Source organism: Lathyrus oleraceus, chromosome 3 (assembly GCF_024323335.1).
Source record: "Lathyrus oleraceus cultivar Zhongwan6 chromosome 3, CAAS_Psat_ZW6_1.0, whole genome shotgun sequence".
NCBI classification, from domain to species: domain Eukaryota; kingdom Viridiplantae; phylum Streptophyta; class Magnoliopsida; order Fabales; family Fabaceae; genus Lathyrus; species Lathyrus oleraceus.
Genome location: NC_066581.1, coordinates 232,806,424 through 232,829,288, shown reverse-complemented (window position 1 = coordinate 232,829,288; position 22,865 = coordinate 232,806,424). Strand labels below are relative to the sequence as shown.

The 22,865-nt window shown below is 40.5% G+C and overlaps 1 protein-coding gene across 1 annotated transcript; it reads left to right on the top strand.

The window, feature by feature from the left end:
* The first annotated feature begins 17,937 nt into the window (after nt 1-17,937).
* On the top strand, nt 17,938-18,458 carry LOC127130597 (uncharacterized). The gene is made up of 3 exons (XM_051059579.1): nt 17,938-18,073; nt 18,126-18,145; nt 18,246-18,458. The coding sequence occupies exons 1-3, from the start codon at nt 17,938-17,940 to the stop codon at nt 18,456-18,458; spliced, it is 369 nt and encodes a 122-aa protein (XP_050915536.1).
* Nucleotides 18,459-22,865: the final 4,407 nt, after the last annotated feature.

Below are 22,865 nucleotides of genomic sequence, written 5' to 3'. Positions count from 1 at the left end.
GTCAAGTCATGTTTGAACTTGCTGTCAGAACCGTTCTTGGTATTCCCCAGCATTGTCAGGTCATGTATGAACCCGTTGATGTTGATCCTTTATTCCAGTATTACCAGGTCATGTAGGAACCTGTTTTGGAAGAATCTTTTTCTTTGATTATTCCAGTGTTGTCAGGTCATGTATGAACCTGTTGCTGAACCTTTTGTTCCAATGTTGTCAAGTCATGTATGAACTTGTTGTGGAAATTTTCTCAAAATGTTCAAGTTTGTCATCAGGTCATGTATGAACCTGTTGATATACTCTTTTTGAATTTTTCTGAGTTTGTTAGGTCATGTCTGAACTTGCTGTCAGAAATTCTTGGTATTCCCCAGCATTGTCAGGTCATGTATGAACCTGCTGTTGAGCTTTCATTCCAGTATTACCAGGTCATGTATGAACCTGTTTTGAAGAATCTTTCTCTATGATTTGTTTTAGTGTTATCAGGTCATGTATGAACCTATTGTAGAAATTTTTCTTAATCAGGTTTAGTAAGTCATGTGTGAACTTAATGCCGAAATCTCTTGTATTCTAAGTGTCGTTCATCGAATTTCACTTTAAGTACTCTCTAGTGTGTGTCTGATTCTCCAACATGATTGTTATCCCCAGCGGTTTGTTTTACCCTATTGTGTCTGTTTCTCTGTGGGCCATCAGTATTCCCCACAGATTGGTCTGTCCAGTGGCATCTCCTGTTAAGGATTCACCGTGTCCCTAACAAGTTAAATTCAGAAATAAAGAATCTTTCACCCATGCATATCATATCATAGCATTTGCATTTTTCAGGATCAAAATCTGGGTCTCCATGGTATTTAACCATCCCCCACTGCGATCCGATGAAAAGTCTTGTTTCATCTTTCTCTGGTGGAGGATGTTTAAACAGGGGCAACTGTCATACCCCGATTTTGGCCCTGAAAATTTTTCCCCATCAATCACTCATTTGCGTTCCTCCTTATGACCATTTCACGTTTAAACTCTTCACTTCATATTGAAATATATTTTATTCGTTCATGTTACAATCATTTCATTCATGCATGATTAAAATAATTTTCCACATGTCTTCTGTCCAACTATGCCTTTGATGGCCTTAGAGCAACGTCGGGAAGTGCAACATCTAAGACATGAAAATTTTTACCAACTAGTGGTCTCAAGGACGACGAAGGAAGCACGCGAGCTTAATATGACTAAGAATGATGATTTCGTTGGGCTTGAAGAAAATGGACAATTTGGATATACATCAATTCATGGAGAGTTACCCAAGTTTGATTTAAAAAGGAATAAAACTTCATCGGTTTACTCCGCCGCGTCAAATAGGCCTTGGGAAATCATATTTAGTGGGTCATCACATATGTTGCCTCCCCTCTCCAAATTGTGTTGTAAATTTTTGGAGTCTCTGCCGGAGAAAAAGACGTCAATTATAGAATGAATGACATAACTACATGCATATAATCTCTTATTGGATATTTGTTTCTTGGTACCACTTACACTTAATTCAACAAAGCTGAACGCTGCATCTGGGCATGACACTTAATGGTAACTGTTTGTATGCTTATAGCTTAAGCAGTACGAGAATGGACAACCAGTGTACCGGAGAGGACTCCACGCTCTAAAATTTTATTTTGCCAGTTGCTTAAAGTTATATATGTTCTTTGGTATCTCTTGGATGAAAATTTTGACAGTAACAAATGTGGTTGACGTGAGTGTGTTTAAAAACGGTAAGCTTGCATTGTAAATTTTTTTTTAGGATTGTGATACTGTGATTGAGTCTAGATAAGTTTATTTAGAAATGCTATGCAATATACAGTCTATGTAACAGTACTGTGAATTTCGATTTACTTTGTTCATCAATTGTTTTCTGCATTCTTTACCAAAAAAAAAAAGAAGACTGTTGCTCAGACGGAACCATTTCAACCAGAGATTTGATTTGAGAAATTCCGGTGGCGAACCGTCCACTTCTCTCTGATGTGTTTGGGCTTTACGAAACAGTCTTTACTTCACATAGCAGCTAGAGTTTGAATTTGAAAAGATCATCAAACTCAGAAGAGCATGCTTCGTGCTGTTGGGCAGATAGAAATAAGAGCTGATCTAATGGATGCTCACTGCCAGCTGAAATCAGAAGAATTATTAAATGGCACACCACAAACCGCAGCCACCACCGTTAACCGGAGAAGAAAACATGGTAGGTTTCAACTCTCAGTCGTCCTACGGCATGCAATACATGCTTAAAGAAGGTCACAAGCATCTCTCCAGTCTTCTTTGAGTCTTTCTCTGGTGCAGTGGAGAGGTGATTTAGCCTTGGGAGCCAATTTTCAGTCACAGATTTCTCTTGGACGAAGCTATAAGATGGCGGTTCGTGCTGGATTGAACAACAAGCTTAGCGGGCAGATCAATGTGAGGACAAGTAGTTCTGACCAACTTCAGATTTCCCTTATTGCTATTCTTCCAGTTGCCAAGGCTATCTACAAGAACTTCTGGCCTGGTGTTAATGAAAACTATTCCATCTATTAAGCTCTTTTTGCTAATCCTGCTAGTTAAGGAAGTAGACTATGAGGTTTGAGTGAGGTGATTTATGTGAATTAGGAAATCGCGGCTTTGGAGCAGTACTCCTTTGTCAAAGTATTGATATCTTAGAAAATAAAGTGTTGAATTAGGGAAAACATTCTGATCATGCTCCAGTTGCTTTTGTTAGTTCTAGTGCCCTTACATCAACATCTTCTAATGCCACCTCAGCTGTAAATTCTCACACAAGTGATACCGAACTTCGCATGATTGTTGATGGTATATTGGCACATTATGATGAGATTTTTAGACTAAAAGGTGTTGCGGCTAAGGCTGATGTTTTCCATCTGTTGTCTGGCATGTGAAAAGCACCTACTGAGAGGTGTTTTTTATGGCTTGGTGGTTTTTGTTCATCCGAACTTCTCAAGCTTCTGGTATAGTGATGTTCGAAGGAAAACGGCAAGTGATATCACGCGACTGTCATTGCAGCAAAACAATCGTAGCCCTGCAAAGATCAAACCAAATCCACATCGAAGCTACTGCGACACAAACACACAAAAACCAGTCCAATTCCAAAAAAAAAGAGAAAACACATATTCAAGTGAGTTACAGTGGTGAATTGTTTCTTACCAACAGTGAACTTTTGGAAATGAAGAGAATTGAGAAGGGGACCACAAGTGGAATAAGGACAAAACTCCCCAGACATCCTCTGTACAAACAAACCTCTCCACTACACAGCAGACCTCTACTACACAGCAGGAAACACAGCAGAGGAAAGAGATGGGTCATATATAAAAGAGGGATTACTATTCACAACAACCCTAATTTTTGGAAAGGAGTCGTTACTGTTCACTAAGAGAAAAAAGAATCAACGACAAGGAGAAAAGAAAACCATAGTTTTTCTTGGTGGTGAAGAGCGGACAAGAAGATCAAAAACCGGTTCAGACAGAACCTTACCTACATCTGTCGGTCAATCTCGCCGCAACCGGTTAGTTTCCTTTTCGAGTTTCTATTTCCATTTCTCCGTTTAGCTTTCCTTGAAGCTTCCATTTGTGTGGTTATCTTGCCGTTAAATCTTTGTTGTTCAAAATGGAAAGAAACAGGATCTATGTGCGTTAAGATGAATTTGTTTGAGTTCTGTTACTGTTTTCCACTTTGTGTTTTATTTAAAAGGCTTGGTCCATTTTTTTCACGTTATGTGTTAGCGCTTGAGATTTTATTACAAGGATGTTTATCTGGTGGAGTTGGTAGAAGGGATGCTTTGGCAAATCCTTGGTCCTTGATTCAATACCTGTGTGCACCATATTTTAATTTTACAGCATTCTTTAATTTCTATTTCACATTTCTTTTTAATCCCCTCATTATTCCTAATGTTTACCCTTTTATTTTATTTTAATTGTTAAACATCTATTTTTAATTTATGGATTTGGCAATTTTCTTGTTATTTATCCATGATTATTTTTATCGATATATTGATAGTATTTCGCCGCGTTTCGATTAATCGCATATGACATTTCAATTATTGTCAACATGCACAAACCGACTTTGAGCACATTATTTAGGTTTTGTGTGCCCCTCAATTTCCATCTGTGCAAATCCCGATTTTATCTTTTTTCGATTTAATTTTTAAGTTTGTTGTAAATATAACTTGTTGTGTTATTTTCTTCACATGGCTTACTCTTGGGCTTTCTTACAATGAGACAGTTCTCTTGCACTTACACTCATATATCACATTGTTTGTTATTTGGGCCCGATTTAATTGTTTCATTACTTTGAATCCCCATTTGACAAAATGTACCCCACTCCCCCGATGTGTAATAATTTTACTGTTTTATTTCTTTATTGCTTGACTGTTTAGTTAGCTACTAACACAAGAATAAAATCAACAATTTCCAAAAGACCAAAAATAAGACTCAATCCAATGTCGAGTATTTTCTCAATAAACAAATCAATCCATTTCTTCCTCCCGATCTATTCCATTTCTTTCAAATCTTCATCAAGTGCTTGATCCAACGTCAAGCCATTTTTCATAATAAAAACTCAAAAAATATTAATTCATATTTAAGACCTTTTCAATAAAGATGGAAATGGAACGTGGTGGATACCACACACTCTTGAGACTAAGATTCGAGGTGGATGCCTCGCCTATCTTAGCTCTCGCCATCATCCAAATTCATCTATTCTGTTTCTCTCTATCATACGGTGAACTGACTTTGTGTGTTTTGCTTTGGAAAGCAAATGTCGCGGATAGCAAGAGTCGCCACCGACTTTTCTTTTATCCAATAAGGAAAGGTGGAAAAGAACAGGAAAGACCTTAATTAGATTTTGGGTTCGGGAGGTACATTATACAAAGGGAAGGTGTTAGCACCCTTTGTATCCATGGTTATCCATGGGCTCTTAATTGCTTGATCACTTATGTTTGTCTGAAAAAGTGTTTGTGAATTGCTTAAAAAATGTTTTGAAAAGAGAGTTTAACTTTGTAATGATTCTTGTACGAATGTATACAAAGTATTTATCTCGTTTAATTTTGAAAGCGGTTTAGAAAAAATATAACTTGGCAATGATTCTAGTACGAACGTATACCAAGTGGTGATTTTCTAGTATTTGCAAAGCGTGAGGTATGAAAAATGTTTTAGGTTGTGAGCCAGCAATTAAGAGTTATACCTACCCAAGGTCTTTATGGGCATTTCCTATCCTTATGAGGGTAAAACTGTCCTTACTATTGAGAAGTAAGTAGTCTTATCCCTTTGGATGTAAAGGGACATCGTAGGGTCATCGTTTGGTCATTGAAGGCAACATTTGTAAGGATACCTTAGCATTCGGAGGGACGATCATCATTTAACCGTAGGCTACAACGACGGGACATCGAGGGATAAAATCATATATTCGAAGGCAACATCCGAGGGACTATGATTTATCTTATAGGGACATGATGATTTAACCGAAGGATCTTTGCTAAGTGTATCTCCACATTCGCGGGACATGACCGTAATACCGTAATATCGTAAGGCAACAGAGAGAGGTCCAAGATCACATATTCAAAGGCAATATTTTACAATCAATTAGGCAATTAGGGTGAATCCCCACATTATAATCAATTAGGTAATTAGGTCCACACTAAAATCAATTAAGTAATTAGGATGAATCTCCACATTAAAATCAATTAGGTAATTAAGACGAATCTCCACATTAAAATCAATTAGGTAATTAGGATGAATCTCCACAAGGGTATCCCACAAATAAAGTGGGATACCTAACAAGCTACCTTCTCTGGGAGTATGTGAACCCTTACAAAACTCAGCAAACAGGTCAGAATACCAAATCAGGGTGCAATCGAGAATTGCACCAAACAAAAGGAACACAGCGGTAGGACAGAATAGAACAGAACAGAACAGAAAAATCATAGAATAAAACATATCCGATAAGCATAGAACAGAACAGAAAAATCAGCGACTGTCACGTTCGCTCCTGCCTCGCCTAGCGAAGGCTTAGCGAACGCTCGCTACATGCTCGCTTAGCGATGTGCTAGCGAGCGACTACGGGTTCTGGTTTTAATGACAGTACAATTCCAGAAAGCTCCAAACCCTATGTCATCCATTACAGAAATTACATGGTTAAACGTTCAAGATATTCATACATACTTAAACTCACATGCAAAAACTTAAGATATTTTTATAAATTCAATCATAATGCCACATGCAAGTTAAGGACATAAAGCGGTAATAGTAATGCAAACCTGTTTGCAACTGAATTGCAACCTTGAATTGGCAAGTCACTCTTAGGGTTGGCGCCGAATTGAGTTGGGCGGAGGTAACCTTGGTGCAGATGAGTTTCCTTCAGGGTTTCCTTTAGGGTTTCTCTGAATTCTCTGGGTTAGCCTCCAGGGTTTGCTGTGTTGCTTCTGTTAGGGTGTCCTTGCTAGGGTTTCTGTCCGTCTGCCTCTGTCCCCTTTTTCTGAATGAATGGTCTGCTATTTATAATAATTGTAGTGACCTGATGGGCTCAGAATGAAGCCCAGAATTTTCTGGTATTCGCAAGCTTCGCTAGGCGAGCGGCGTAGTGACGGGTTCGCTAGGCGAATGATTTGCTCGCCTAGCGAGCATGCCAGTTTGAGCCATTTTCTGGATTTGGCCATCTGTGAGCTGGGTCTTTGTTCCTTTAAGATCAATGCCTTGAAAAATAAGTTGGAGTGCCTTGAAAAATGCCTTGTAATATTAACGAGCAAATTTTGGGGTATGACAGCTGCCCCTGTTCAATATTCTTGAACCGAGAGAGTTAGAATGGTATGTATGCCATTCGTGGTCTGGAGGTGGAAAATTATTGAACACTAGAATGCCCAAAAATTTGCACTTGTTAATCAAAGGTTAGTCTTGATGGAGATGGGCTTAAAGATGCCATCCAGGAAGTTTGATGATGAAAGATCAGAATGGGTCATACGCTGCTGGGGATAAAGGATCAGAATGGATCATACCCTAGATCGTATCTGAATCGCAAAATGGGTTATTCATTAGGCGGGTGACTTCGCTGGGGATGAAAGATCAGAATGGATCGTACGCTAGATCGTATCTGAGTTGCAAAATGAGTCGTATGTTAGGCTGTATCTGACGAAGGTAGAATCAGAATGGATCGTACGCTAGGTCGTATCTGAGTTGAAGATCCAAATGGGTCGTGCGTTAGACCGTATTGGAGTTGCAGGATGAGCCATACGTTAGGCTGCATCTGAAGAAGAAAGTAGTCGTACGCTAGACTACACCCCGGAATGTACCATACGCTAGGCAGTATCTGAGGATTTGAAGGTCCAAATGGGTCGTACGCTAGACCGTATTGGAGTTGCAGAATGAGCCGTACGTTAGGCTGTATCTGAAGAAGAAAGTAGTCGTACGCTGGACTACACCCCGGAATGTACCGTATGCTAGGCAGTATCTGAGGATTTGAAGATCAGAATGGATCGTACGTTAGATCATATCTGAGTTGAAGATCCAAATGGGTCGTACGTTAGACCGTATTGGAGTTGCAGGATGAGCCGTACGTTAGGCTGCATCTGAAGAAGAAAGTAGTCGTACGCTAGACTACACCCCGGAATGTACCGTACGCTAGGCAGTATCTGAGGATTTGAAGGTTCAAATGGGTCGTACGCTAGACCGTATTGGAGTTGCAGAATGAGCCGTACGTTAGGCTGTATCTGAAGAAGAAAGTAGTCGTACGCTAGACTACACCCCGGAATGTACCGTACGCTAGGCAGTATCTGAGGATTTGAAGATCAGAATGGATCATACGCAAGACCGTATCTGAGTAGTTGAAGAAGTCATATGTTGGGCATTAGGAGGATATCGATTATATCTGAGAGATGTATGTGAATCTTGAACACGATCGATAAAGATACCCGTCTGAATTGGATCTTTATTTTGACTATATCAGGAGGATAATTAACCTGAAAAATAAAGTTAGCTTCATGCCATGTCATGATGCATGCGATGTTTTATGCTTTCGAAAATAAATGCGAATGTTGTATGCATGCATATGCTGTGAAATGATGTAATGAATGAACTATGCATGAGGAAGGTTCTTCCAGGGGAAAATAAATCCCAATATTCTGGTAGGAGACATTTGTATCGATGACCCTCTCTTAGCTAGGGATACTTGATTTCTGTCTGATGGTAGAGATATTTAACAGGGCCTGGCTGGGGGATGGAAGAGATGATCAGTCTGTCTAGTGATGCCAATTTCTTCTGGAGAGTAACTGGCTTTGCTGGGGAGTAGAATTGGCAACGGATTCATTGGAAAGCATGGTTAGACCTTTCCTTGATCCTGAAGTCTTGTAGTAATTGCTATGTACTTTGATAAATATCGATCATATTCAAATGCATATATCAATTTAAATTAAATCAATGGACGTTTATGCAAACAAAACAGAAAAAATAAAACAAAAGCATCTTTTTGGAAATAACATTGTATTGATTTTGAAAGAGGGCCTATAAACAGGCAATTTGGGCACAAGGAGACAGAAATCCTAGTAAGAGGAAATTGTCGAGAACATAAAGAAAAAGCTATGAAGGAAAAGCCCTGTGGATTTTAATTCCACTACTGTCATTATGTCTTCAAGCATCTCATCTCCTGCTGTCGGATAGAAGTGATTGGCTTGTTCAGTCCCTTGAACTTGGATGAAGTCGTCTGAGAATGGGACATAGTCATACGCTTTTAATCCCTAATTTTTGCCTGGACCGCCTTTTCAGGTTTTCAGTCCACCAGGATACCCTTTTTTGCCCAAGTCGCCCTTTCAGGTTTTCGACTTGCCGGGTGTACATTTTTATATGTTTATCCCTAATTTTTGCCCGAACCCTTTTGGTTCGCCGGGATGCCCTTACTTTTGCCTAGGTACGTCGACCTAGCGGGTCTCTTTTATGCGTAGTATTTTTTGACTATGTCTGCGTTCACGGGATGTGGGAAGTCTTCGCCATCCATCGTAGCAAGTATCATGGATCCACCAGAGAATACCTTCTTAACTACAAATGGCCCTTCGTATGTGGGAGTCCATTTGCCCCTGGGGTCACTTTGTGGTAGAATGATACGCTTGATCACCAAGTCGCCAATTTGATACACCCGTCTCTTGACCTTTTTGTTGAATGCCCGGGTCGTGCGCTTCTGATATATCTGCCCATGACAAACAGCCGCAAGTCTCTTTTCATCAATCAAATTTATCTGATCGAGTCGAGTCTGAATCCATTCATCCTCGTCTAAACCTGCCTCTTTCATGATCCTTAGAGAGGGAATCTGAACTTCCACAGGCAAGACGGCTTCCATTCCGTAGACTAAAGAGAAAGGAGTTGCCCCTGTCGAAGTTCGTACTGAAGTGCGATAACCATGAAGAGCAAATGGTAACATTTCATGCCAGTCTTTGTACGTCACTGTCATCTTTTGTATAATCTTCTTAATATTCTTATTAGCAGCCTCCACGGTGCCGTTCATCTTTGGCCGGTACGGAGAAGAGTTATGGTGTTTTATTTTGAACTGCATGCAGAGTTCAGTAATCATCTTGTTGTTCAAATTAGTGCCATTGTCAGTGATAACTCTTTCAGGGATGCCATATCGACAAATAAGACTATTCTTGATGAACCGTGCCACCACATTCTTGGTGACGGAAGCAAATGAGGCTGCCTCTACCCACTTTGTAAAGTAATCAATAGCAACAAGGATGAAACGATGTCCATTAGAAGCAGTAGGTTTAATCTCTCCAATCATATCAATGCCCCACATTGCAAAGGGCCAAGGGGCTGTCAACACGTTCAATGGAGCAGGAGGCACATGTACTTTATCCGCATAGATCTGGCACTTGTGACAAGTTCTGGAGTGATGGTGGCAATCAGCTTCCATGGTAGACCAATAATACCCTGATCTCAGAATCTTCTTGGCCATTGTATGTCCACTAGAATGAGTCCCAAAAATACCGTCATGCATGTCTTCCATAATCTTTTCTGCTTCCTTTTTATCCACACAGCGAAGCAGAGTCGAATCATGATTACATTTGTATAATACTCCATTACTCAGAAAGAATTTAGCGGAGAACTTCCTCAGGAATTTTCTGTCATTGATGGATGCCCCTTCAGGATATTCCTGAGCTTCTAAATATCTTTTTACTTCGTGGAACCAAGGTTCCTCTTCTACTTTATCAGCGTTAAGTTCATAACAATATGCTGGTTCATCTAGTCGTTCAATGGTGATCCTGGGAGCTTCATCATCCCATCTGACCCTGAACATAGATGACAGGGTAGCCAATGCGTATGCCAACTGATTCTCTTCTCGTGGAATATGTTCGAATGTAATCTCTTCAAAGCATGGGATTAATGTCATCACCCGCTCTCGATAAGGGATGAGATTCGGATGTTTAGTGTCCCATTCTCCTTTGATCTGACTGATTACTAGTGTTGAGTCTCCGTACACACTCAAAAGCTTGATTCTTAGGTCTATAGCGGCTCTGAGTCCCAAAATACATGCTTCATACTCAACCATATTATTGGTACAATCAAAACATAGTCTAGCAGTGAAAGGCGTATGGCAACCCTTGGGGGAAATGATTACAACACCAACACCGTTGCCCAATGCATTAGAAGATCCATCAAAAACCATAGTCCATCGGGATCCCAGTTCGGGTCCTTCATCCGGTCCAGGTTCTTCATAATCAGTAACAAGCATGACATCCTCATCTGGGAACTCAAAATTCATAGATTGGTAATCATCCACTGCTTGATGAGCCAAATGATCGGCTAGCACGCTTCCTTTGATTGCTTTCTGGGTAGTATACTGGATATCATACTCTGTTAAAATCATCTGCCATCTTGCTATTCTTCCGGAGAGGGCAGGTTTCTCAAATATGTATTTGATAGGATCCATCTTAGAAATCAACAAAGTGGTATGATTCAACATATACTGTCTTAGTCGGCGAGCAGCCCAGGCCAGAGCACAACAAGTTCTCTCGAGCAGTGAGTATCTTGTTTCACAGTCGGTAAACTTTTTGCTAAGGTAGTATATGGCATGCTCTTTTCGACCAGACTCGTCATGTTGCCCCAACACACACCCCATTGAATTTTCTAACACGGTCAAATACATAATTAGAGGTCTTCCTTCAACTGGTGGCATCAGAATTGGAGGTTCTTGGAGGTACTTCTTGATTTTGTCAAAAGCTTCTTGACATTCATCATTCCATATCATCTCTTGATTTTTCCTCAGTAACTTGAAGATGGGTTTGCAGGTAGCGGTCAAATGGGAGATAAACCGGGCAATGTAATTCAAACGTCCCAAGAAACCTCTGACTTCTTTATCTGTACGGAGAACTGGCATTTCTTGAATAGCTCTCACCTTAGCCGGGTCAACCTCAATTCCTCTACCACTGACAATAAATCCCAAGAGCTTACCGGATCTTACTCCAAAGGTGCATTTGTTCGGGTTCAATCTCAGCTTGTATTTCTTCAACCTCTCAAACAATTTGTACAAATGGTCGAGGTGTTCTTCTTCAGTATGAGATCTGGCTATCATGTCATCCACATATACTTCTATTTCATGATGAATCATATCATGGAACAAAACCACCATAGCCCGTTGGTACGTTGCCCCGGTGTTCTTTAAACCGAATGGCATTACTTTGTAACAGAAAGTGCCCCATTGCGTCACAAACGTAGTTTTCTCCATGTCTTCAGGTGCCATCTTAATCTGGTTATAACCCGAGAATCCATCCATGAAGGAGAATACTTTGTGTTGAGCGGTGTTATCTACCAGAACATCAATGTGCGGAAGTGGGAAGTCATCTTTGGGACTCGCTTTATTCAGATCTCTGTAATCGACACACATTCGCACCTTACCATCCTTCTTCGGCACTGGTACCACATTAGCAACCCATTGAGGATAAGAAGTAACGGCTAGAAAACCGGCATGAAACTGTTTCATCACCTCGGCTTTGATTTTTTCAGACATTTCAGGACGCATGCGACGAACCTTTTGCTTAACAGGATGACAATCTTCCTTCATCGGCAAACGATGCACTACTATATCAGTATCCAGTCCTGGCATGTCTTCGTAAGACCAAGCAAAAATCTCAATATAGTCATGTAACATCTGAATCAATCTTTCCTTGACACTGTCTCCCAAGCCTGCTCCTATTTTGACTTCTTTCTTGTCCACTTCAGTACCCAAGTTTACAATTTCGATTGACTCTTCGTGCGGTTGTATAGTCTTCTCTCCTTGCAGTACCAGTCTGGCAAGCTCTTCAGGTACTTCACAATCTTCCTCACTTCCATCCTCGGTTTGGTAGATCGGATTTTCGAAGTCATAATTAACAGTAGCAGAAATATTATCAACATGATCCAGAGTGGGTGTGGATCTGCAATTCGTTACGTGAGTGTGTGTAAGAAAACATAGCTTGTTTGAAAGATGACAGGAAAGATAAAGAGCGCAATATTTGAATGCAAAAAGGTCCATTGATTTATTGAATATGAATATGCTTATGAAGATGACAAAACCCTTCACAAATTAGCTATTGTGCCCCGGGCATAGACACAATGCTTTTAAGAAGTTCAATTATAAAAAATTAAAATTTGCAACACTAAAATAGACAATAACAATTACTCCTGACTAAAGGAAATCGGAATAGTGTTTTCAGCCTTCCAATTATTGAGTCCGTCACCAATTGTTGTGAAAATCCAGCTATCCAAGTCACAATCGCTATCAGCATCTTCTACAACATTAATTTGATCTTTGACTATCTTCTCAGAGTTAAACCCCAGACCAGACTTGTCAGACTTGTACGGTACGTTGATCAGTTGACCCCAACCAGTACGACCACCATTTTCAACCGCGGCTTGAGCATCTTTCAGAGAAATCATAGCAGGAGGGGCACGAATGACTTCGGGCATAAGGGAAGTTGGCTTAAGGACAGGACTGGTCGGGTGAACCATTTCAAATGACTGAGTGGGAGTCTCAAAGAATTCGCCATCCATCTCGACGTATCTGAAGGCCTGCACACTACTGACAATATACTCTTCTTCTCCACACACAGTGACAATCTTACCCTCTATTGGATACTTCAGCTTTTGATGGAGAGACGAAGCTACGGCACTTGCCCCATGAATCCAAGGGCATCCCAGTAAGCGGGAATAGGCAGGACGGATGTTCATCACGTGGAAGGTAGTGTTGAAGACTTGAGGTCCTATCTTGATAGGGAGAACCACTTCACCATGGACAACACTTTTCGCACCGTCGTACGCACGCACCACAGTATCACTAGGTTTCAATTCGATGCTCTTACAATCAAGTTTATCGAGCACAGCTGTCGGCAGCACATTCAAAGAAGAGCCATTGTTGATTAATACGTGAGATAAGGTGATCCCCTCACACTCAATGGAGATATGCAGAGCTCTATTGTGATTCTTTCCTGCTGGTGTCAGATCAGCATCGGAAAAGCCTAGGCCATTGTCAACAACCAGGTTAGCAACATAGTTTTCGAACTGATCGACGGAGGTCTCCTGAGGTACATGAGCAGTCTTCAAGAATTTTATCAACGCCTTGGCATGAGATTCAGACGATAATAACAAGGATAACATCGAGATCTTAGATGGAGTATGCCCCAGCTGTTCTACCACATCAAAATCACTCTTACGGATGATTTTCAGCATTTCCTCCACTTCCTGCTTGGCAACATCTTCAGTAGTAACTTCGACCGGTGTCTTTGACTGAGAAGGGTTGATCGCTGGTTTCTTTCCTCGAGTTTCAGGGGCGGGAGGTGATATTTCTGGAGAGAAGATCCTTCCACTTCGAGTAACTTTACTAGTCCCAACAATGTCATTAGGATTAGCAGAATTACCAACTTGCTTTATGCCATGGATGTAAACATCACCTCCATAATTCCACGGAATGGCTTTGCTTGAGGAATACGGTACTGGGCCAGGTGCAGTGATGATTAGGGGAGCTACCTTGGGCTCAGCAGTAATCTTCACAGGTACTCTAGTAGCGGTAATCCTCACTGGAACCTTGGATCTAGCAATCACAGATATTTCTTCAACAGGGTTTTCCACCTTAGGAATCCTTTCAAAGAGAATTGTACCTTCATCCATTAGCCGTTGAATACCATTCCTCAATTTCAGGCAATCATTGGGTCGGAGAATACAGAGATCGCAATTTTCAGCACAACCTGGAAATAAACCAGCTTGCAATAAATTCTTCTTGATGATCAGGAGAGGCGATGTTAAGCCCGCTACATTAGTGATGTGAGAATTGTCATCGACAACATTAACAGTCTTGTCATGATTAGGCATAGGTGCAGTGATGACATTGGGAGTCTCTGGAGGATCAAATTCAATTTCTCCAGCGTCGATCATATCCTGAATCTTATTCTTCAACAACCAGCAATCGTTTGTATCATGCCCGGGGCTATCGGAGTGATATGCACACCTGGCATTGGGATTATAACGAGGAGAAGTAGTGTTGAGATTTGCAGGAGGGCCTCTGAGGGTAATTAAATTTGCCTTTAGCATACCCTGCAGTGCTTGCGCTAAAGTCATATTGATCTTGGTAAACTGCCTTCTTGGCCTGTCTTGTCTGTGCTGGAAGTTTTGAGCTGGCGGGGCTGCAATTGTAACTGCTCCGATGGTATGGTCACAGCCTTTTTTGTTATGACCCCTTTCACCGTACACAGCATTTGATTCATTCTTTCCCTGATGGTTCTTTCTGGTGCTTGCGGAGGTAGCTGCCTGTATCTTTCCACTTCGAATACCGCTTTCAACACGTTCGCCTGTCAATATCAGGTCAGTGAAACCCGATGAAGAACTTCCCAGTAGATGGCTGTAGAATGGACCAGTCAGTGTACCCATGAACATGTCCACTAATTCTCGATCAGTCATAGGGGGTTTGACTCTGCCATCCAAATCTCTCCATTTTTTAGCGTATTCTTTGAAGCTTTCTTTAGAGCCCATAGTCATATTCTGCAACTGTAGCCGAGTAGGCGCTAATTCAGAATTATACTGGTAATGCTTGTAGAAAGCTGTCGCTAAATCAGTCCAGGTGTGGATGTTAGAGCTCTCGAGCTGATAATACCACTCCAACTGTGTGCCAGACAGACTCTCTTGGAAGAAATGGATCCACAGCTTCCTATCAGTGGTATACAGCTGAATCTTTCTCACATAAGCTCTCAGATGCATCTGAGGACAAGATGCCCCATCGTATTTAGTGAAAGTGGGGATCTTGAATTTGCGAGGAATGACCACATCAGAGACTAGACCCAAGCTTTCGAAATCCAGACCGGGCGCCTTCTGACCCTCCATAGCTAGCATTCGTTCTTCCAGCAATTTGTACTTATCATCTTTTGGAGAGTATTGTTCATTCTCATAGTCTTCATCTTCGTCCTCCTGGCTGAAAGGATCAGCATTCTCGTCTTCTGAATCTATCCCCTCTTCTTGATCCTTCGGAAATCTAATCTTGACTCATGCAGTCTGTCCTTTACGCCTTCTTCCCGGGTTAATGTAACTCACAGGTTTCTGGTCTTTCTTCTTCTCGAGCAAGAGAGCCTTCAGTTCTTCCTGCCCCTTGGATAAGCTCAGCATCATCTCCTGGAATTGAGCATTCTGAGCCTGGAGATCTTTGACAGTTTGTTCGAGAGCCATTTTTCTGTTTGCAATAGGAAGACCGTGAGAACATAGATCCTTTAGAATACCTGTTATGCAATGTTATGTTATGCTATGCAATGTATGAAATGTTTTCAAGGACTTTTGGAATTTAACTTTGCGTAAACCGCCAAAAGAAGGAAACTTTTATTAATAATTTTTTAATCAATATTCATTACAATAAATAATAAAAATACAATAAAAGCTCAAGTCTCCCAGGGACGGCTTCTTTTCGGGCGAAGATATGTATTGAGTCTTCGTTCCTCATTAAGCTGGTTGGTGAGTTCTAACACTTTCTTCCTTTCAGCACAGAACTGGGCTTCAAAAGTATCCCTTTCCTCTCTCAACTAGATCCAGGATCTCTTCAATTCTTCAACATTGGTAGGCATATCTGGATAAGAAATGATCTAAGAAGTACCTCCTTCAACCTCTGGTTCAACAATCAGCGGTCCGACTGCGAGATATGGCATGACAAGTTCACGAGCTCTTGCGCGTACCCATCTGAGATAAGGTTCCATAGGAATAGAGTTTTTCGGTCCTAAAGTACTTCTTTTCACCATGCCCCAAGCTCGTACAAATCTTTGACGGAGACCTTGGGAATCGTGGTCATAGTCAAACACCGTGCCTTGGATAATTATTTCATGTGGACTATCTCTTCGAGCATAATCAAACTGACGTAGGGCTAAAGCTGGGTTATAAGTAATACCTCCTCTTATCCCCAGGAGGGGTACGTTAGAGAATTCTCCACAACGGTCAATGAGGATAACATTTTCTTCGAGATGAGGACACCAACGGATGTCTGAATGGGAGAGTGACATTATCCTTTGAGACCATTTCAAATTCTGCTCATTCTTCAAGACTGATTGAGGAAGGTGCGAAATAAACCACCTAGATAATAAAGATATGCAGCACATGAGAGTCCCTTGCCTTTTCATAGTACGGGTGTGAAGGGAATTCAAAATGTCTCCAAGCAAGGTAGGCACAGGGTTATGAGTGAGAAATATCTTAATAGCATTCATGTCTATGAATTGATCCGGGTTAGGAAATAGCATCAAACCATAGATTAGTAATGCTAGGACATCTTCGAAAGCATGGACATTCATATCTTTTAAGAATTCTCGGGCCTTATTTATCAGAAACTTGGCAAGTAAACCCTTAACTCCACTTCTTGTTACCCAATTAGTTTCAATGTCGGACTTTGTCATGTGTAAAGCTGCGGCAACTTCTTCAGACTTCGGAATCTTTTCTAAACCACTGAAAGGTATTTGATCAAGAATAGGTATCCCAAGCATCCGGGAAAACTCTTCTAATGTGGGTACCAACTGATAATCTGGGAACGTGAAACAATGATGTTTAGGATCGAAGAACTGGAATAGGACTCTCATCATATCTTCTTTGAAACCAGTGGTAACCAAATTGAGGAGAGAACCATGTTTCTTGATGAACTGAGCCTGATCAGGAAGTTCTGACACTAAATCCTTTAGTTGAGGAGAGATTGCTACAAAATTAATCCGGATGGTCTTCCTGGGAGCCATAGCCTTACAAAACAGAGCAACGTTAAATCCCTAAGTCCTTGAAATGGTTAGTACAATGCCATGATGTTATGATGTTATGATGTTAAGTAAACAACAAGCACAAACAAGTCACACAACAATCATTCCTAGGTTTTAAGGCTTGCATGAGTTCCATAGGTAAGTACCCTCCCCACTGAAGTTTGGTTGGTTCAACCTGTCCTAGAATAGTAACCGGGTTCTAGAAGGATCTCAAATCATTGACCTTCCTTTAAGTCCACCTCAGTGCAACACCTAGTGGTTGACCCAAGCTTCCCTAAAGTCCAATCTGAAAGAGTGTAGTATCGAGTCTCAACCAACCCCAGTCGGAACCGAAGTCAGTTATCTCACTACTTTCTAACGGCTAGGATGAGTCAATTAGGGTTCTAAAGGTCGGGTTAATGCTTTGATGACACCACGCGGACGCCAAATTTTTCCTCAAGTAAACATGAGGAACATCAGGACATCCAAAGTGTCACATTAACCGTAGCCATCATTTTGACTATTCAAGTATACGCCGGATAGTCGCGATGATCTTTTGCTACTTACCTAAGGTACACTAGATCCGGGTGTAGGATCTTTCACTCAAGCATAAAATACCCAAGCAATCCCTTAAAAGTAAATCAGACAATTTGAGTCTTTCTCTGGTGCAGTGGAGAGGTGATTTAGCCTTGGGAGCCAATTTTCAGTCACAGATTTCTCTTGGACGAAGCTATAAGATGGCGGTTCGTGCTGGATTGAACAACAAGCTTAGCGGGCAGATCAATGTGAGGACAAGTAGTTCTGACCAACTTCAGATTTCCCTTATTGCTATTCTTCCAGTTGCCAAGGCTATCTACAAGAACTTCTGGCCTGGTGTTAATGAAAACTATTCCATCTATTAAGCTCTTTTTGCTAATCCTGCTAGTTAAGGAAGTAGACTATGAGGTTTGAGTGAGGTGGTTTATGTGAATTAGGAAATCGCGGCTTTGGAGCAGTACTCCTTTGTCAAAGTATTGATATCTTAGAAAATAAAGTGTTGAATTAGGGAAAACATTCTGATCATGCTCCAGTTGCTTTTGTTAGTTCTAGTGCCCTTACATCAACATCTTCTAATGCCACCTTAGCTGTAAATTCTCACACAAGTGATACCGAACTTCGCATGATTGTTGATGGTATATTGGCACATTATGATGAGATTTTTAGACTAAAAGGTGTTGCGGCTAAGGCTGATGTTTTCCATCTGTTGTCTGGCATGTGAAAAGCACCTGCTGAGAGGTGTTTTTTATGGCTTGGTGGTTTTTGTTCGTCCGAACTTCTCAAGCTTCTGGTATAGTGATGTTCGAAGGAAAACGGCAAGTGATATCACGCGACTGTCATTGCAGCAAAACAATCGTAGCCCTGCAAAGATCAAACCAAATCCACATCGAAGCTACTGCGACACAAACACACAAAAACCAGTCCAATTCCAAAAAAAAAAGAGAAAACACATATTCAAGTGAGTTACAGTGGTGAATTGTTTCTTACCAACAGTGAACTTTTGGAAATGAAGAGAATTGAGAAGGGGACCACAAGTGGAATAAGGACAAAACTCCCCAGACATCCTCTGTACAAACAAACCTCTCCACTACACAGCAGACCTCTACTACACAGCAGGAAACACAGCAGAGGAAAGAGATGGGTCATATATAAAAGAGGGATTACTATTCACAACAACCCTAATTTTTGGAAAGGAGTCGTTACTGTTCACTAAGAGAAAAAAAGAATCGACGACAAGGAGAAAAAAAAACCATAGTTTTTCTTGGTGGTGAAGAGCGGACAAGAAGATCAAAAACCGGTTCAGACAGAACCTTACCTACATCTGTCGGTCAATCTCGCCGCAACCGGTTAGTTTCCTTTTCGAGTTTCTATTTCCATTTCTCCGTTTAGCTTTCCTTGAAGCTTCCATTTGTGTGGTTATCTTGCCGTTAAATCTTTGTTGTTCAAAATGGAAAGAAACAGGATCTATGTGCGTTAAGATGAATTTGTTTGAGTTCTGTTACTGTTTTCCACTTTGTGTTTTATTTAAAAGGCTTGGTCCATTTTTTTTACGTTATGTGTTAGCGCTTGAGATTTTATGACAAGGATGTTTATCTGGTGGAGTTGGTAGAAGGGATGCTTTGGCAAATCCTTGGTCCTTGGTTCAATACCTGTGTGCACCATATTTTTATTTTACAGCATTTTTTAATTTCTATTTCACATTTCTTTTTAATCCCCTCATTATTCCTAATGTTTACCCTTTTATTTTATTTTAATTGTTAAACATCGATTTTTAATTTATGGATTTGGCAATTTTCTTGTTATTTATCCATGATTATTTTTATCGATATATTGATAGTATTTCGCCGCGTTTTGATTAATCGCATATGACATTTCAATTATTGTCAACATGCGCAAACCGGCTTTGAGCACATTATTTAGGTTTTGTGTGCCCCTCAATTTCCATCTGTGCAAATCCCGATTTTATCTTTTTTCGATTTAATTTTTAAGTTTGTTGTAAATATAACTTGTTGTGTTATTTTCTTCACATGGCTTACTCTTGGGCTTTCTTACAATGAGACAGTTCTCTTGCACTTACACTCATATATCGCATTGTTTGTTATTTGGGCCTGATTTAATTGTTTCATTACTTTGAATCCCCATTTGACAAAATGTACCCCACTCCCCCGATGTGTAATAATTTTACTGTTTTATTTCTTTATTGCTTGACTGTTTAGTTAGCTACTAACACAAGAATAAAATCAACAATTTCCAAAAGACCAAAAATAAGACTCAATCCAATGTCGAGTATTTTCTCAATAAACAAATCAATCCATTTCTTCCTCCCGATCTATTCCATTTCTTTCAAATCTTCATCAAGTGCTTGATCCAACGTCAAGCCATTTTTCATAATAAAAACTCAAAAAATATTAATTCATATTTAAGACCTTTTCAATAAAGATGGAAATGGAACGTGGTGGATACCACACACTCTTAAGACTAAGATTCGAGGTGGATGCCTCGCCTATCTTAGCTCTCGCCATCATCCAAATTCATCTATTCTGTTTCTCTCTGTCATACGGTGAACTGACTTTGTGTGTTTTGCTTTGGAAAGCAAATGTCGCGGATAGCAAGAGTCGCCACCGACTTTTCTTTTATCCAATAAGGAAAGGTGGAAAAGAACAGGAAAGACCTTAATTAGATTTTGGGTTCGGGAGGTACATTATACAAAGGGAAGGTGTTAGCACCCTTTGTATCCATGGTTATCCATGGGCTCTTAATTGCTTGATCACTTATGTTTGTCGGAAAAAGTGTTTGTGAATTGCTTAAAAAATGTTTTGAAAAGAGAGTTTAACTTTGTAATGATTCTTGTACGAATGTATACAAAGTATTTATCTCGTTTAATTTTGAAAGCGGTTTAGAAAAAATATAACTTGGCAATGATTCTAGTACGAACGTATACTAAGTGGTGATTTTCTAGTATTTGCAAAGCGTGAGGTATGAAAAATGTTTTAGGTTGTGAGCCAGCAATTAAGAGTTATACCTACCCAAGGTCTTTATGGGCATTTCCTATCCTTATGAGGGTAAAACTGTCCTTACTATTGAGAAGTAAGTAGTCTTATCCCTTTGGATGTAAAGGGACATCGTAGGGTCATCGTTTGGTCATTGAAGGCAACATTTGTAAGGATACCTTAGCATTCGAAGGGACGATCATCATTTAATCGTAGGCTACAACGACGGGACATCGAGGGACAAAATCATATATTCGAAGGCAACATCCGAGGGACTATGATTTATCTTATAGGGACATGATGATTTAACCGAAGGGTCTTTGCTAAGTGTATCTCCACATTCGCGGGACATGACCGTAATACCGTAATATCATAAGGCAACAGAGAGAGGTCCAAGATCACATATTCAAAGGCAATATTTTACAATCAATTAGGCAATTAGGGTGAATCCCCACATTATAATCAATTAGGTAATTAGGTCCATACTAAAATCAATTAAGTAATTAGGATGAATCTCCACATTAAACTCAATTAGGTAATTAGGACGAATCTCCACATTAAAATCAATTATGTAATTAGGATGAATCTCCACAAGGGTATCCCACAAATAAAGTGGGATACCTAACAAGCTACCTTCTCCGGGAGTATGTGAACCCTTACAAAACTCAGCAAACAGGTCAGAATACCAAATCAGGGTGCAATCGAGAATTGCACCAAACAAAAGGAACACAGCGGTAGGACAGAATAGAACAGAACAGAACAGAAAAATCCTAGAATAAAACATATCCGATAAGCATAGAACAGAACAGAAAAATCAGCGACTGTCACGTTCGCTCCTGCCTCGCCTAGCGAAGGCTTAGCGAACGCTCGCTACATGCCCGCTTAGCGATGTGCTAGCGAGCGACTGCAGGTTCTGGTTTTAATGACAGTACAATTCCAGAAAGCTCCAAACCCTATGGCATCCATTACAGAAATTACATGGTTAAACGTTCAAGATATTCATACATACTTAAACTCACATGCAAAAACTTAAGATATTTTTATAAATTCAATCATAATGCCACATGCAAGTTAAGGACATAAAGCGGTAATAGTAATGCAAACCTGTTTGCAACTGAATTGCAACCTTGAATTGGCAAGTCACTCTTAGGGTTGGCGCCGGATTGAGTTGGGTGGAGGTAACCTTGGTGCAGATGAGTTTCCTTCAGGGTTTCCTTTAGGGTTGCTCTGAACTCTCTGGGTTAGCCTCCAGGGTTTGCTGTGTTGCTTCTGTTAGGGTGTCCTTGCTAGGGTTTCTGTCTGTCTGCCTCTGTCCCCTTTTTCTGAATGAATGGTCTGCTATTTATAATAATTTTAGTGACCTGATGGGCTCAGAATGAAGCCCAGAATTTTCTGGTATTCGCAAGCTTCGCTAGGCGAGCGGCGTAGCGACGGGTTCGCTAGGCGAATGATTTGCTCGCCTAGCGAGCATGCCAGTTTGAGCCATTTTCTGGATTTGGCCATCTGTGAGCTGGGTCTTTGTTCCTTTAAGATCAATGCCTTGAAAAATAAGTTGGAGTGCCTTGAAAAATGCCTTGTAATATTAACGGGCAAATTTTGGGGTATGACACTCTCAAACATTCTTTCAAAATTTCTCTTAAACGTCCATCAATGCTTGATCCAATTTCAAGTCATTTTCACAACAAAATTCAAAATACTTAATTCCTATCTAAACACTTTTCAATAAAGATGGAAATGGAACATGGTGGATACCGTGCACTCCTGAGATTAAGATTCGAGGTGGATGCCTCGCCTATCTTAGCTCTCGCCATCATTTAAAATTGTCAATGCGGTTTCTTCAAACCCTTTCTCAATCAAATTCAAAAACACTTAATTCTTATTAAACACTTTTACAAATAAGATGGAAATGGAACGTGGTGGATACCACGCACTCCTGAGACTAGGATTCGAGATGGATATCTCGCTCATCCAAGTTCTCGCCATTACTCAAAACACATTAAACCAATCAATTTCTTTTTCTCGCCGCCGTGCGATTAACCCTTCAAACCCTTTCTCAAACGAAAGGTACTTTGTTTCAAAACAATGCAAGGCAATGTTTTTCCACTTGTTTTGGGTAGTCCAACAATGTTTTCGTCGAT